Below are 12,949 nucleotides of genomic sequence, written 5' to 3'. Positions count from 1 at the left end.
AGGGTGATTTATATTCGCGCGTTAACAGATTATATGTATTTAATCTTCCAATGAAAGACTAATAATAATAATAATAATAATAATAATAATAATAATAAATACATTCTTAATTTAATTTGTTTGAGAAAATTTAGTTAAATGTTTAGGTTTAAATGTCGTAAGAAACAATATGCTATGATACGATATGCTTGGTAGAAATCACCACAATCGTATACTTTTACGCAGATCCCCAAACAGGATGTAGTTGTAATTTAGCTGTTAGCTTCACTGTGCGCTCAGCATCTCGAAGCATCATTCCGGTGTTCCTCAGTGGTTCTTCCTCAGACGCGATAGACCGACCGCGGCAGTGGGGATTTGAATAAATATGATAAGCACACATGTAAATATGAGGATAAAGAGATAAACCGACATACACAATGTAAGTACTGGGGTTGTCGTCTGACAACGCGGAAATGAGCCAGATGTCCATTTTGACAGATGTTGCTAGTTAGCTTAGCGTAACACGGTAGCTAACATTGTCGCTGAAACACAAGCAGTTGGCTGACAGTCGCATGTTTTTTTACGTGACTTTCCAACGTCTTTCAAGCTCGAAAAATTTTGTTCCTGGATTAAACTTAATTGAGACGCGGTGTTGGGCGAATGCCAAAGGTCTCTTGGTCAATGGAAGGCACACGTTCCGCATACTGGCCTTTAAACTGGTACACAAGATGTAGAAAGAAGTGGAGATGCATTTTACCAGTAAGAAAAATGTCGCCGTTTTGCACTGCAGTGTTTTGTTTTTTGTTTTGTTTTTTACGGTTATTTTTGTGTACAGTATATTTATTTTTCTTACTCTTTCTCAGTACAAGTTAGATATTGTCGACCTTCTATTCTATTCTGTCTTTTGGTCATTATTCTCTCCCATGTCATGCTGCATTGGGCTTGCTATTTGTATCTTATTTGAATTTAAAATATTTGTTTTGTTCTAGTCAATGTTGAATTTATTGAAAATTGACAGACCATGTTTGAATTGTGTTGATGAAAGTTCACTCCAAGAGACAAAATGAAGAGGAGGCTGCTTTTCGGGCTCCTGTCGGAGGTTTCTATCCGACTGATGCTGCTGATTGTGTTCCTGTAAGTTTGTCCACCAACTATCTGTTTTGTGTATGCAGAGTTAAACGTTTTTGGTCAATCACTCTGCCAACAACATTCAGGCCATTGGACAAAAGGAAATGAGACGACTCTGTGTGTGTTTGTGTAGAGTGACGGAGCAGCTTCCCCCGTTTTACCGGGAGATCCAGTCAGAGGAGATGTGGTTTTATAAGTTTCACCGTGTGGAGGCGGACCATGTGCCTACAACTTTAATGTTTGTAAGTACTCACACACACATCCTGTTGTCATTACATGAACATTGAGACACCTATATAAAGTTGTTATACAGGTGGCCTCCTTCCTTGTCTCTCAGTGCAAAGTCCATAGCATTGTTCTACTTCTCCTTTCTGGATAGACAGACAGGATAGAAGCAAGTAACAGTTTTTTTTTTTCAAACCATCACAACCTTTCGTCACTGATTGCACGTTGAAAAGTATAAAGCCTTACAACTTCTTTTAACTTCTTTTGGAAGCGTGTTGGACAAACACTGGTAGCAGTAATCAAAGAGGTAGTGCTGCTTTCAAGAAACACAACCCCAGAATGGGTGTATCTTTTCTAGTTACAATGCAAATCTCAAAGCAAGCAAAAAAAAGACACATATATCAATTTGTGTACGCTTCACAAATGGCCCGATTTGCTTTTATAAGTGATTTTTCTAAATCATTTTCACTGACATGGTGCTTTGCAGTTCAATGAAGATAGAGAAGTAAAGAAATCCTCTCAATGAAAGCTCATGGACCCTCATTGTTAAAACTTTTTTCCCTTTTCTTTTGTGTTTGTATGCAACAGTGCCTGGCAGTGTTCACGCCACTCATCGTCATTCTGGTGTTTTCCGTCCTGAAGAAGTCAGAGCACGAGGATTGGAAGGAAGCCACGCTGGGTAATAATGAGGGAACAAACGCATCCATTCACTTTGCACATCATATCAGAAAGACCGGCTGTTCAATGACTTGACTGGTCTGTCGTTTCCCTCTGCCTCAAGCTGTGAGTCTGACTCTGGTGCTGAACGGCGTTGTCACTAACGCCATTAAACTCGTTGTTGGGAGGTAAACATGATTTGCAGTTGTTAATTTGTTTGAGTGTCACAGTAGATTGAAAAAAAAATAATAATAATAATAAAAACGTCCATGTTTTGCTCCCCCTCACACTCAGACCTCGGCCAGACTTCTTCTACCGCTGTTTTCCTGACGGTCAGATTAACCAGGAGTTGCGCTGCAGCGGCGACCCAGACGTCGTCATGGAGGGAAGAAAGAGCTTTCCCAGTGGTCACTCTTCGTGTAAGGGACTAGGGATGCAAATGATTCATTAATTCATTCACCGTTAGTTGATTGACCTTATCAATTGATTAACGATCAATTGATAACCAGCGATTTTTTTCCGTCCTTAACCTAACAGTTCTCCACAATCTATTCATATAGTTATTTTTTATTATTTCACCCTCATAATCCCCTGTTCTGGTTGCTAGTTTCCTTTGCAGGTCTGGGATTTACAGCGCTGTACATTGCAGGAAAGCTCCGCTGCTTCAATGCCGCAGGTCAAGGCCAAGCGTGGCGCCTGTGCGCTTTCCTCACACCCCTGCTCACCGCCACCATCATTGCCCTCTCCAGAACGTGTGACTACAAACACCACTGGCAAGGTCAGTCCCACTAAAGTGTTGTTTGATAGTGTTTTCAACGGAGGACTGGTCTCTATTGTAGGATTTGTAAGGCGGGAAGAAACAAACTTACTGAGTGGTGGCCTTCTAGTGAACCTTGCTATGGGATATGCAAGTCACGCATGCCAGTACACCTGCAACAATCTAGATCAGGGGTTGGCAAACATTTTGACTGGTGGGTTAAAATAGACAGAGGGGCTGGAGCAGCAGCAGCAGATGGATGTAGTGTTTTGGTGGACCACATCATAGGAGAAAAAAATATATCATGGGATATGTAGAAAACTTGCTTTAATGTCTATTGAAAATGAACAAAAGAACAAACGATCAGTCTTTGAAGGCCCACAGTATTTAGCTCGTTATTGAAATGACTCTTAAAACACTGAGAAAGTAGATGAAATACAGCTATTTTATTACTTACGTCCTATTAATATAATTTCTTAAAGTGTGGTGGGCCAGATTAGCTCAACAGGCTGCATGTGGTCACCGGGCCGCAGTTTGCCCATGCCTGATCTCGACACATGATGATCTCCAAAAAAAAAAAAAAAAACCTACTGAAAACCCTTTTCCTTCCCAAGCTGAGAGCAGACAGTTGAAACCCGGACCAGAGTTTGTCGAGAACACTCGATCAAGTCGTATCCTCACACTTGTGTTGTCCTCGTCCTCCTTCCTGTAGACGTGCTGGTGGGGTCTCTGCTGGGCCTCTCCTTCGCATGGCTGTGCTACCGGCAGCACTACCCTCCTCTGCAGGACCCCTATTGCCACAGACCTCTGCGGTGCAGACAGGCTCTGCCCGCTGCACAAGAACGCAAACTGGCCAACTCCGACTACATCCTGCCCCTCTAGAACAATGTTATGTTATTTACCAAGGATTACGTGTCATCATTCTCTCTCTCTGTTGCTGCTTCGATGCTGGGAAGTTTGTAAAAAGTTATTTTCTTGTTCCTTGTTTTGTACCTGTTCAAATGGGACCTTCTGTTTTCTGTTCCTAAAGAGGATGTCAGATGCTTTATTTTGTTAACTAAACGTCTTTTATTTCTGAAATGATTCCAATTTGAACCAAACACTCTACCCAGTCAGCGTAGTGAGCTTCTTGTAAGAGACACACATCACTACCATCAGTAGTTATTAGTTTAGTCGGACGTTCACGTTGTTACCCAGCCCTTCAAACCATGTGGACTGTGCCTATATTTGACATGACACCACTGATGAAGAGGTCAGTCACACACGTACTACGCTAACAGGCTACTGCCAGTTGATGGCTCACTCAGCAGCTCATCATTTGGCGTTTGTTGTCAGGTTTACTTTGAATTTCTGGGGCGTTAAACTTCTCTAAAGACTTGACTGAGTTTTATCTTACCAAAATGTTGTTGGGTGTGAAAACTCCTTCCCTTGAAGCCGTCCATTGAATGGGACTGCTTCTCATGCTATCACATTAGATGCAACACAATTGGGACACAATACACACCTCATTTCTGTTTTGTTCTGTACATCTTATAGACATGTGCCTGGATGTTTCAATTTAGGTCATGTGCTGTAATACGGAGTTAACCTCTCACTGTTTTGTGCTCAGATTTTGAGCTCGGGTTTTCTGCACAGTGCAGTACTTGATTTGACTCAAGATGTTCAAGCTGTACAGGAGAGATGTTGATGTTAATTGTACATATCGTTATGTCGGTCGGGGAGGGTGATGTGGATAAAATCCCATATTGGTGATATTTAAATCAATTTGATTGTAGTGGCTAACTCATTGAATGGTAAATAAATTGCATACATTAGTTGGATAAAATAACTAGTAGGATGTATGGGTTGTACAACCAATAATTACCTTTTTTTTTTTTTTTTAAAAGAAAAAAACTAAACTAAACAACAGGTGAAGCAAGAAAAAAGGCAAAAAAATTCCAAGCTGTCTCTGGGCCTTTTCCTCCCTCAAGTCTGCTCAGTTGTATTGAAATGAGTATTTAAGGGAAGCGCCGATCATCTGCCAATGTCACTCATTCCTGGCAGCCGGCTCTATATCGTAGTGAATCAGTTGGACATAGAAATGTACTTCACCCAAACTGTTAGATTGCTAGGATACACACGTGACATTTCCACTAGAAAAGTGGTGATGTTTATGGCAGGTAAAGAAAATTGCACAGACAATGTTTTTAATCGTCCAATTGTTTTTTTATTTTGCCTAAAAGGAAAACAAAGAAAATCGGGGAAGCACACAGAGCGTAGAGCAGTTGAATCAGAACCAACCATTGCTTTGAACACTTCTGTAATCTCTTGTCTTCCCTCATATTCATACTTCAACATTGATTTTGCAAAATCGTCGTTTAAACGCCAAATCTTCAGCACAACCCCTCAAACGTATCTCTTCCACCCGTCGCACAACATTTTGCTCACATCTTTGTGATGCATAAATGGAAACCACAAATCTCTGCCATACACCCATAAGTTAAACTGCTAGCGGTTGGATGAACACAGCAGTCATCCTTTTGATCATGGTCAAAGCCTTTCCATGCCCCTTTTAGCAAAACGTTCAACCTGCCAATAGTCAAAACGTTTTGTTTTCTAATATTGACATGGATCTTTTAAGATATTCAAAAATAATCATCAAGTATTAGACAGGGATTGGTTCTATATGATGAAGCTGTGGCTGTTTTTGCCATGCGTGAAGGGACGAGCCTTTAGTGCGTCTGAGTTGTATGTCTTGCAGGGTCAAAGCACTTTAGCAGCTGGATCATAATGTCATCAGATCAAACATCGCTGAAGGAAAAACACAATTTTGTGCCTTTGTTTACAACTTCATGTTAACGCTGTTTTCTTTTTAATCAATCATGTATCGCATGTTACAGGGAATGCTTTTTTTGTCACATTGAGAACAGTATAGGCTCACAATATTCCGATTGTTTTCCGTTGTTTCACAGGAAATGCGATTTACTTTTGAAGGTAACACATTTATCTTTACCTCAAAGGGAAACTTTACATAAATGTTGTTGCTGGTGAATGTAATTATTAGTGCAAACAAGAAGAAAAGTAGCAAGGAGTAAAAAACAAAAAAACAAAAAACAAACTTGAGACGTCACCTTATTTATGAAGCTGTGTATGTTTCACTTTAGAGCATGTAGGAGTTAACTTGAATTTTAAATATTTGTTTGTTTACCTTAAATGTGATGATATTAACACGTGGAAGTGGGATGGGAACATTTTGGGGATTGATGAGTTAGGGTTAACAAAAAACAGGTGTTGATTAGATTGCTGCATTTTGATAAAATCCTGCATGTCTAACATTCCAAAGAATTGCTTTATTTCCATTCAGTGCTCTGTTTTATTTCATTTCTCTTCATTCCTGTTGTGTAATTTTAAGCAGTTCTCTTTTTACTGTATTGAGCTGACTACCGTATGCGGTGTCATTTTGACACATTTTCATTGCACAGTATTCTACTGGAGAACCTTGCTGCTGCCTGTTTCGCTTTGGCATCTAACGTCACATGTGCTGATCCACTCTTTTATGGTGTAAATAAACATGTTAGTGTTGCTAAATAACTAACTATTCTGAAAATATTTCAATAAAATATGAGCGCATTGAAAGCATTTATTTAGACACTTTAAATAATACGTCAAATAAATTCCAGAGTCAGACAAGACTTCTTTTATTGTTGTGAAATATGAAAAAAAGAAAAAAAGATTATACATATAAAGCAGAAGTAATGACAAAGGTTTATTAATATATTTCGAAGCTTCTAATGGTAAGAGAGAAGATTACAAAAATGACATTACTCGCATGCAATTGTCCAGTTGATGTCTTTGACGGTACTTGTATATCTTTGGCATTGTTTACTACGTGTAGTCGTAGGCGTCGTCTTTAGCTTTTGACGTATCTCTCGTCGCTCCCAACGATTGGTGAGCTGTGCCGGATGTGACGTCAGGATTTGGCGCCATATTTTCAACAAGGAACACGAAGCTGCAATACGTCTTTATGTTTGTTAGCAAAGTGGAATAACTCGCTATTAATGTCACTTTGACGATTTATTTTTTTTTTTATACCCGGCTTTTCTCGTTTTTAAATACTTTTCTCTTTCAAAAATGTTCGTCACCAACATAAGGAAAGAGTTCTATGAGGTTGTTTTGAATCAGGTAAGTCAGACGAACTTCCCTATCAAGGCGAACATACGCAGCTAAATCGTATTTGCTGGTAAATGACTTTGCTGGACCGTAAAACTGATGTTCTTGGACGCTATGGCAGCCGGTAAATCGCACTAAAGGCACACGACTTTGCTTCCAGAGAGTTGCGCTCCTGGTGGCGTCAGACATCGACGCTCTCTGCGCCTGTAAAATCCTCCAGGTAAGAAAAGCTCATCTCGCTTCAGAACCCGGGTTTCTGCAACCTTCAGACTTAAAGGCTATTCCGTACTGTCCACCCATGGTTGTCATCCGCTACATCCTATTACTGCTAAATATATATTTTTCAAGCCAAGACTTTGGCTTCGCGCACTGAACGCTCGGTAGCTTTCACAGTGACTTGGTCAATATTCCCCTGCTGGCCTGTCAAACGTCAGATGTGGCAAAAGTATGCGCATTCTGTACTTTAGTAAAAAGCATGTGTACTTTTAAAATACTCTGGTAAAAAAAAATAAAAGATCTGGTTCAACTGCTTTACTCAAGTAAAAGTAAGTAAGGAAGTACAAGTTCTGAAATGTACTTGTTGAATGTTTTTTGTTGAAACGTTACATTTGTTGATAAGCTGAAGTATTTGCATATTTTGAACACAAAAGCAACACGCATGTTTTTCCGGGTAGTGGAAAGTACAGATATTTGTGTACAGAGTACAGAGTAAACATAAAAGGTCATCAGATAAAGATATACTCAAGTAAAGTACAGATACCTGAAACATCAAGCACATTAACAAAGTATTTTATTATTTTTTTGTTAGTTTTCACCTCTGTCAAACAGCAACAGTTATAAAGGTAACATTAAATTTAATCCAACATTTCCTTCATTTTGGTTTGATTTGATTGGACTCTGGTATGTTGGATAAATGCCCCTCGTCTGCACCCACAGCCTTTGTGTTGATGTGCTGGAGGTGAAGTGGGGTGACTGAGATGGTGGACTGGGGGGAGACGGTGAATATGTGGATGCTGAGGCTGGAAGTGACAGCCTGGAGCCCTAGAGGGAGACCAAAGAGGAGATTCTAGAAGTAGTTTCAGAGGACAGGGAGGATGAAGGAAGGGAGCAGCCCCAGATGCAAAGAAAAATGAAAACTGTATTTTTCTTCCTCCTCCCTCCTCCCAGGCGTTGTTCCACTGCGACCAGGTGCAGTACACGCTGGTGCCCGTTGCAGGCTGGCAGGATCTTGGCACTGCTTTCCTTGAACACAAAGAGCAGGTACGATCAAATCCCTCCGTGGCCCCCGTGACTGTGCTGCTGTCGAGCTATCGCTCCCACACTAATTGTGATACTGTTGTTTTGCAGTTCCGCCACTTTGTTCTCATCAACTGTGGGGCAAATGTCGACCTTCTGGAGATGCTGCAGCCTGACGACGACACAATCTTCTTCATCTGCGATACTCACCGGCCTGTCGACGTGGTCAATGTTTACAACGATACGCAGGTGACAGACAAACGATGACGTTTAGCGGACTTTTTGGAAATTCACTTTTAATATTGCGTTGCCTTATTAAAACGCCGTTCTGCTCCAAAAGCTTGTTTTTGGCGATTGAACTTTCGGCTCCTCAAAGCTGCGGCGCCATTCTCACTCTCTCAACACGCGTCCCTCTCAACGACTCTTCCGCAGATCAAGCTGCTCATCAAACAGGACGACGATCTCGGCGTGCCCGCCTACGACGACATCTTCCGGGACGAAGGCGACGAGGACGGCGACGGCGGGGATTCCGGGAACGAGAGCGAGGACGGCTCGGAGCCGTCCGGGAAACGGAGGAGATACGACGAAGTACGTGATGGAGGAAAAAAAACACACACAAAAGAATCTGTTCAGAGTTGTCGTCCGCTTGTCTTTAATGTTGTGTCACGCTGCCCTGGCGCGGCAGGGGGCCGTCGAGCGGCGAATCGAAAGACAGAGGGAAAAGAGAGAGTGGGAGGCGCGGAGGTGAAGTTTTCCTTTGTTTCATTGTTTGCGAGAAGGGATGTTGTCGCCACTTTTGATTTACTAATGATTGTTTTTTTTGTTTTGTTTTTTTTTTCCCAGGAGGGAAATCTTGTTTGAGTATGAACAGTATGAATATCATGGCACCTCGGTAAGTTCACATTTTAACTTGGCGTCGATGTATTGGACTGAAAAATGTGAAATTTGTATCTCTTAATTATTTTTGAATGAATTTCTGAAAACAAATTTTATCTTGCGTGTTTGGTCAGGCGTCCCTCATGCTCTTTGAGCTGGCATGGGTTTTAACTAAAGACACCAAAGACATGCTCTGGTAAGGGATGGACCTTAAGAATATTCCCCACAAAAAAACCATTGAGGAGATTTGGTTTTTATATTTTGACTTTGTTTGCAGGTGGGCCATTATTGGACTGACAGACCAGTGGGTCCACGATAAAATAACACAGTAAGAAATGCTTCTCTTTAAAAAAAAAAAAATATTTTTTTTAAAACAGTTGCAATTCACTCAATGGCATGCGCTTGGCTACACAGTGGGGTTCCTCTGCTTGTTTTTATCTTTCTTTTAGCATGAAGTATGTGACAGACATCGCCACGATGCAGCGACACGTTTCCCGACACAACCATCGCAACGAAGACGACGACAACTCGCTGTCCATCGACTGCATGAGAATCTCATTTGAATACGAGTATCCTTTCGTGGCTTCTGTCTCGTCGTGATGTTTTTATTTGAACCGCAACTCTGTAGTTTCCCCTGACTCCCCCGTCCTCAGCCTCCGTCTGACCCTCTACCAGCACTGGTCCCTGTACGAGAGCATCTCCAACTCCTGCTACACGTCATGCAGCTTTAAGCTCTGGACCATAAACGGGCAAAAGAAACTTCAGGAGTTCTTGGCGGACATGGGGTGAGCCGGAAGGCAGGATGAAGGAGTTTGGGTATAATCGACCAGAAAACGTGTGAGCCTGTGTACAGTGTGAGATGTTTTCCTGCTGCCGTTGAACAGGCTGCCTCTGAAGCAGGTGAAGCAGAAATTTAACTCCATGGACACGTCAATCAAAGAGAACCTCCGGGACATCATTGAGGAGTCCTCCAATAAATACGGGTACCCATTTATTGCTCTTGAATACGTACCTGTGTTTATGTGTTTGGCCATAACTTCAAAAAGTGCACCAAGGAGAAACTTCTGGCAGACGTTCTGGGTTTTTTTCTCCCTCCCTGTACCTCCTCATCAGAATGAAGGACATCCGAGTCCAGACGTTTGGCGTCCACTTTGGTTTTAAAAACCGCTTTCTGGCCAGCGACATGGTGCACGCCGCCGTCGCCCTGCTGGAGAGCACCGAGAAGGACGAGAGCGACAGTGACAACTTCATCAAGGCCCTCGACTCGCTTTCCAGGTTCGTCTCAAGAGTCTGAAACCTTTTTTCTGCTGACACTAAGGATGCAAATTATTGATTAATTCATTAAACGTTTGTTGATTTAACTTATTGATCAATTAACTGAAAAGCAGCAATGTTTTTCCTGATAACCTAAATTTCACTGTGAAAAATGTGTAAGCCTGAACGTTTATCCTCTGACTTTAAGTTGACTTCTGATGGGTCACATTTCAACTATTTATTTATTTATTCATTTATTTATTTATTTATTTATTTATTTAATGAATTAATGAATTAATTTAAAGTTGTTTAAAAGTAACTTGTTCTTGGTATATTATGACCATCACAGTATCTACAGATGAATGGCTCTTTCCTGCCACTACACTGTTCTAATTATATTAACTACCTGTGTAAAAAAATTTCAATTAATTGCGACGAATTTAATTTAATCGATTCAATTCTTAATCGATAAACAGTTAATTGTTAACATCCCTAGCTGACACTGATTTCTTTAAAAAAAAAATTGTGTCTTTTTTTTATAGCATAGCTGTGTTCACTTAGAGCCTGTATGTGTTAAGATTGAAAGACATCAGCCGATCTCTCATTTCCTGCGCAGGAGCAACCTCGAGCGTCTGTATTCGGGCATCGAGCAGGCCAAGAAGAAGCTGATGGCCGTCCAGCAGACGGTCGCCAGCTGCATCTCGACCAACCTCATCCTGTCCCAGGGACCGTTCCTCTACTGCTACCTCATGGAGGTACCAGAGTGTGTGGGGACCAGCGTGGCGGTCCAGGTGCTCAGATCAGATCGGGTCTTCTGATCGTCCTCTGCTTTCATTTGAAGGGAACTCCTGACGTGAAGCTCTTCTCCAAGCCCATGGCCTTGTCTCTCCTCTGCAAGTACCTCCTCAAGGCTTTTGTCTCCTCTGTGAGTACTTAGAAGATAAAGAACCCAACTTACTCTGAAAGCCTTTCCTTGTCCTCGTGGGACTTTTTTTTCACGTGTTGTTATTGTTGTTGTCAAGACGAGAAACAAACGCTGCAAACTGCTTCCCCTCATCATGGCGGCTCCCAAGGATGTGGAGAAGGGCACCGTCCTCCTGGTGGGCATCCCACCAGAGTCTGAAACATCTGACAAGAAGAAGTGAGGCCCGACCCACACTTTTCTGCCGTGAATAATTGTTTAGTCTGACCGGAAATCTGAAACTGACTTTCCATTTCTTGTGGAAGCCATTCAGTAATCATTGAAATAGAAATGTTGTTCACACCTGCTACAATGATTTGGTATCTTGTAAAAGATGTTGTTTTTTTTTTCTCTGTAATGTCCCAGCTTCTTTGGTCGGGCGTTTGAGAAGGCTGCCGAGAGCACCAGCTCCAGAACGCTCCACGACCACTACGACACTTCTGGTGAGTGACTTTGTGGAAACTTTGGTGGAAAATCTTTAATTATTGAGAGAGACCGAATTCCATCCAATTGAATGTGGCCAAGGAGTCTGACCATGAAAACAAAAAATTTAATTAATTAATTAATTCATTCATTCATTCATTCATTCATTTATGAAAGAGTCCTTGGCCACCTTTTGTCTTCTTTCGTCGTTGGCTGTCATTCTTTCATCACACAGTAGGGGGCAGCCTTGCCTTCCTGACGGGCCTCGCCTCGCTGAACTTGTGATTCAGCAGGCAGTCAGGCTGCGTGATTAGGAAAACCGAACCATTTTAGCTTTCGCCTTCTTCCTTTAATTCTAAAAGATACCATTTATTCGCATGTTGCCAGCTCACATGTGTCTGACTGTTTTTCTTTTGCAGTCATTGAGCTGAAGACGGAGGACAGGACCAAGTTTCTGGATGCGCTCATCACCCTCCTGTCATGAGGGAGCTGGACGTAGCCACGGATGTTGTTATATTTGATGAATGGAAAGGTTTTCACTGGGAGTGCAGTGTGAAAATAACTTAATTTGTTTTTTTTGTGGGTTTTGTTTTTGTTCACACTATTGTAAATTCATCTTGTAAATGCTGGTATGTCTTGATTGCTTTTAATATCATAGGTTTATCTCTTATTTCTGTTGTATGTTTGTGTGTGTGTGTGTGTGTGTGTGTACCTTTTATTGTTGCCTTTTTATCACTTTTAAACATGTTAAATAAATCAAAATGAGTTTACTTAAGTGGGCTGGCTGCTTTACACTCAATCTAAGTCCAAACTATATTTGTGTTACATTACTCCCCTACCAGGCACGGTGATGTTCCAATGGACCAGGTCTTTAGTGAAGCTTTTCAGGATGCCGATGAGAAAAAAGGAACGCTTTGTTTCTTCGCAATATCGGCAGTCATCTGGAAAAACTCAACATGTTAGTAAGAAATGTGGCAGCCTTTCTTCTTGTTCCCATGAGAGGTGCTGACGTGCACTATTCCATATTAGCATCACCTCCTCCTCGGTAAACAGGCAAAGCCTCTTCTCGTAATTTCTAAAATTCAGCGAAGGTGTTTTTTTTTTTTTTTTTAAATCAGGAGGTTCCTATGGAGACTCCTGACAACAAGGTCCGTGTTTAGCCATCAAAGGAAGTTAAAATTCTCTCGTGTTGTAACACAAAGATCTGGCAGTCGCTGCGCTTCCCTCTCGGTTTAATGGCCCGTTTCGCTGACGCATTACCTGTGGACGCATTGAATTTCATGAGACAATGATGAGATGCTTAA

General features: G+C 41.5%; 2 protein-coding genes across 3 annotated transcripts; both read left to right on the top strand.

Annotated features, from left to right (window-relative positions):
- The first annotated feature begins 185 nt into the window (after positions 1-185).
- Positions 186-6,320, top strand: plpp5 (phospholipid phosphatase 5). 2 transcript variants are annotated; one of them, XM_076033316.1, is made up of 8 exons: positions 186-418; positions 1,025-1,113; positions 1,241-1,349; positions 1,921-2,011; positions 2,114-2,177; positions 2,284-2,408; positions 2,597-2,767; positions 3,459-6,320. In XM_076033316.1, exons 2-8 carry the CDS (start codon positions 1,043-1,045, stop codon positions 3,626-3,628), a joined length of 801 nt encoding a protein of 266 aa, XP_075889431.1. In that variant the 5' UTR covers positions 186-418; positions 1,025-1,042; the 3' UTR covers positions 3,629-6,320. The 2 variants fall into 2 exon arrangements, with proteins under 2 accessions (XP_075889431.1, XP_075889430.1); XM_076033315.1 differs by lacking the exon at positions 186-418 and adding an exon at positions 427-738.
- Positions 6,321-6,694: 374 nt separating this feature from the next.
- cdc45 (CDC45 cell division cycle 45 homolog (S. cerevisiae)) lies at positions 6,695-12,420 on the top strand. The gene is made up of 18 exons (XM_076033314.1): positions 6,695-6,907; positions 7,056-7,115; positions 8,063-8,155; positions 8,243-8,380; positions 8,564-8,719; positions 8,817-8,875; positions 8,975-9,023; positions 9,142-9,203; positions 9,285-9,335; positions 9,457-9,576; positions 9,661-9,792; positions 9,892-9,990; positions 10,121-10,282; positions 10,878-11,016; positions 11,103-11,186; positions 11,284-11,402; positions 11,589-11,665; positions 12,065-12,420. Exons 1-18 carry the CDS (start codon positions 6,857-6,859, stop codon positions 12,127-12,129), a joined length of 1,716 nt encoding a protein of 571 aa, XP_075889429.1. The 5' UTR covers positions 6,695-6,856; the 3' UTR covers positions 12,130-12,420.
- The last annotated feature ends 529 nt before the right edge of the window (positions 12,421-12,949 follow it).

Source organism: Nelusetta ayraudi, unplaced genomic scaffold (genome assembly GCF_046127955.1).
Source record: "Nelusetta ayraudi isolate G7.1 ecotype Tasmania unplaced genomic scaffold, CSIRO-AGI_Nayr_v1 ptg000041l, whole genome shotgun sequence".
Classification (NCBI taxonomy): domain Eukaryota; kingdom Metazoa; phylum Chordata; class Actinopteri; order Tetraodontiformes; family Monacanthidae; genus Nelusetta; species Nelusetta ayraudi.
The sequence above is the reverse complement of the archived record's forward strand: the minus strand, read 5'-3'. Positions and strand labels throughout refer to the sequence as shown.

Coding starts and splice junctions, on each gene's coding strand:
- plpp5 (XM_076033315.1), top strand. CDS start 640: ATGCCAAAGGTCTCTTGGTCAATGGAAGGCACACGTTCCGCATACTGG. Junction 1,114..1,240: donor ATGCTGCTGATTGTGTTCCT/GTAAGTTTGTCC, acceptor GTGTTTGTGTAG/AGTGACGGAGCAGCTTCCCC. Junction 2,178..2,283: donor ATTAAACTCGTTGTTGGGAG/GTAAACATGATT, acceptor CCTCACACTCAG/ACCTCGGCCAGACTTCTTCT.
- cdc45 (XM_076033314.1), top strand. CDS start 6,857: ATGTTCGTCACCAACATAAGGAAAGAGTTCTATGAGGTTGTTTTGAAT. Junction 6,908..7,055: donor ATGAGGTTGTTTTGAATCAG/GTAAGTCAGACG, acceptor CTTTGCTTCCAG/AGAGTTGCGCTCCTGGTGGC. Junction 9,336..9,456: donor GTCCACGATAAAATAACACA/GTAAGAAATGCT, acceptor TCTTTCTTTTAG/CATGAAGTATGTGACAGACA.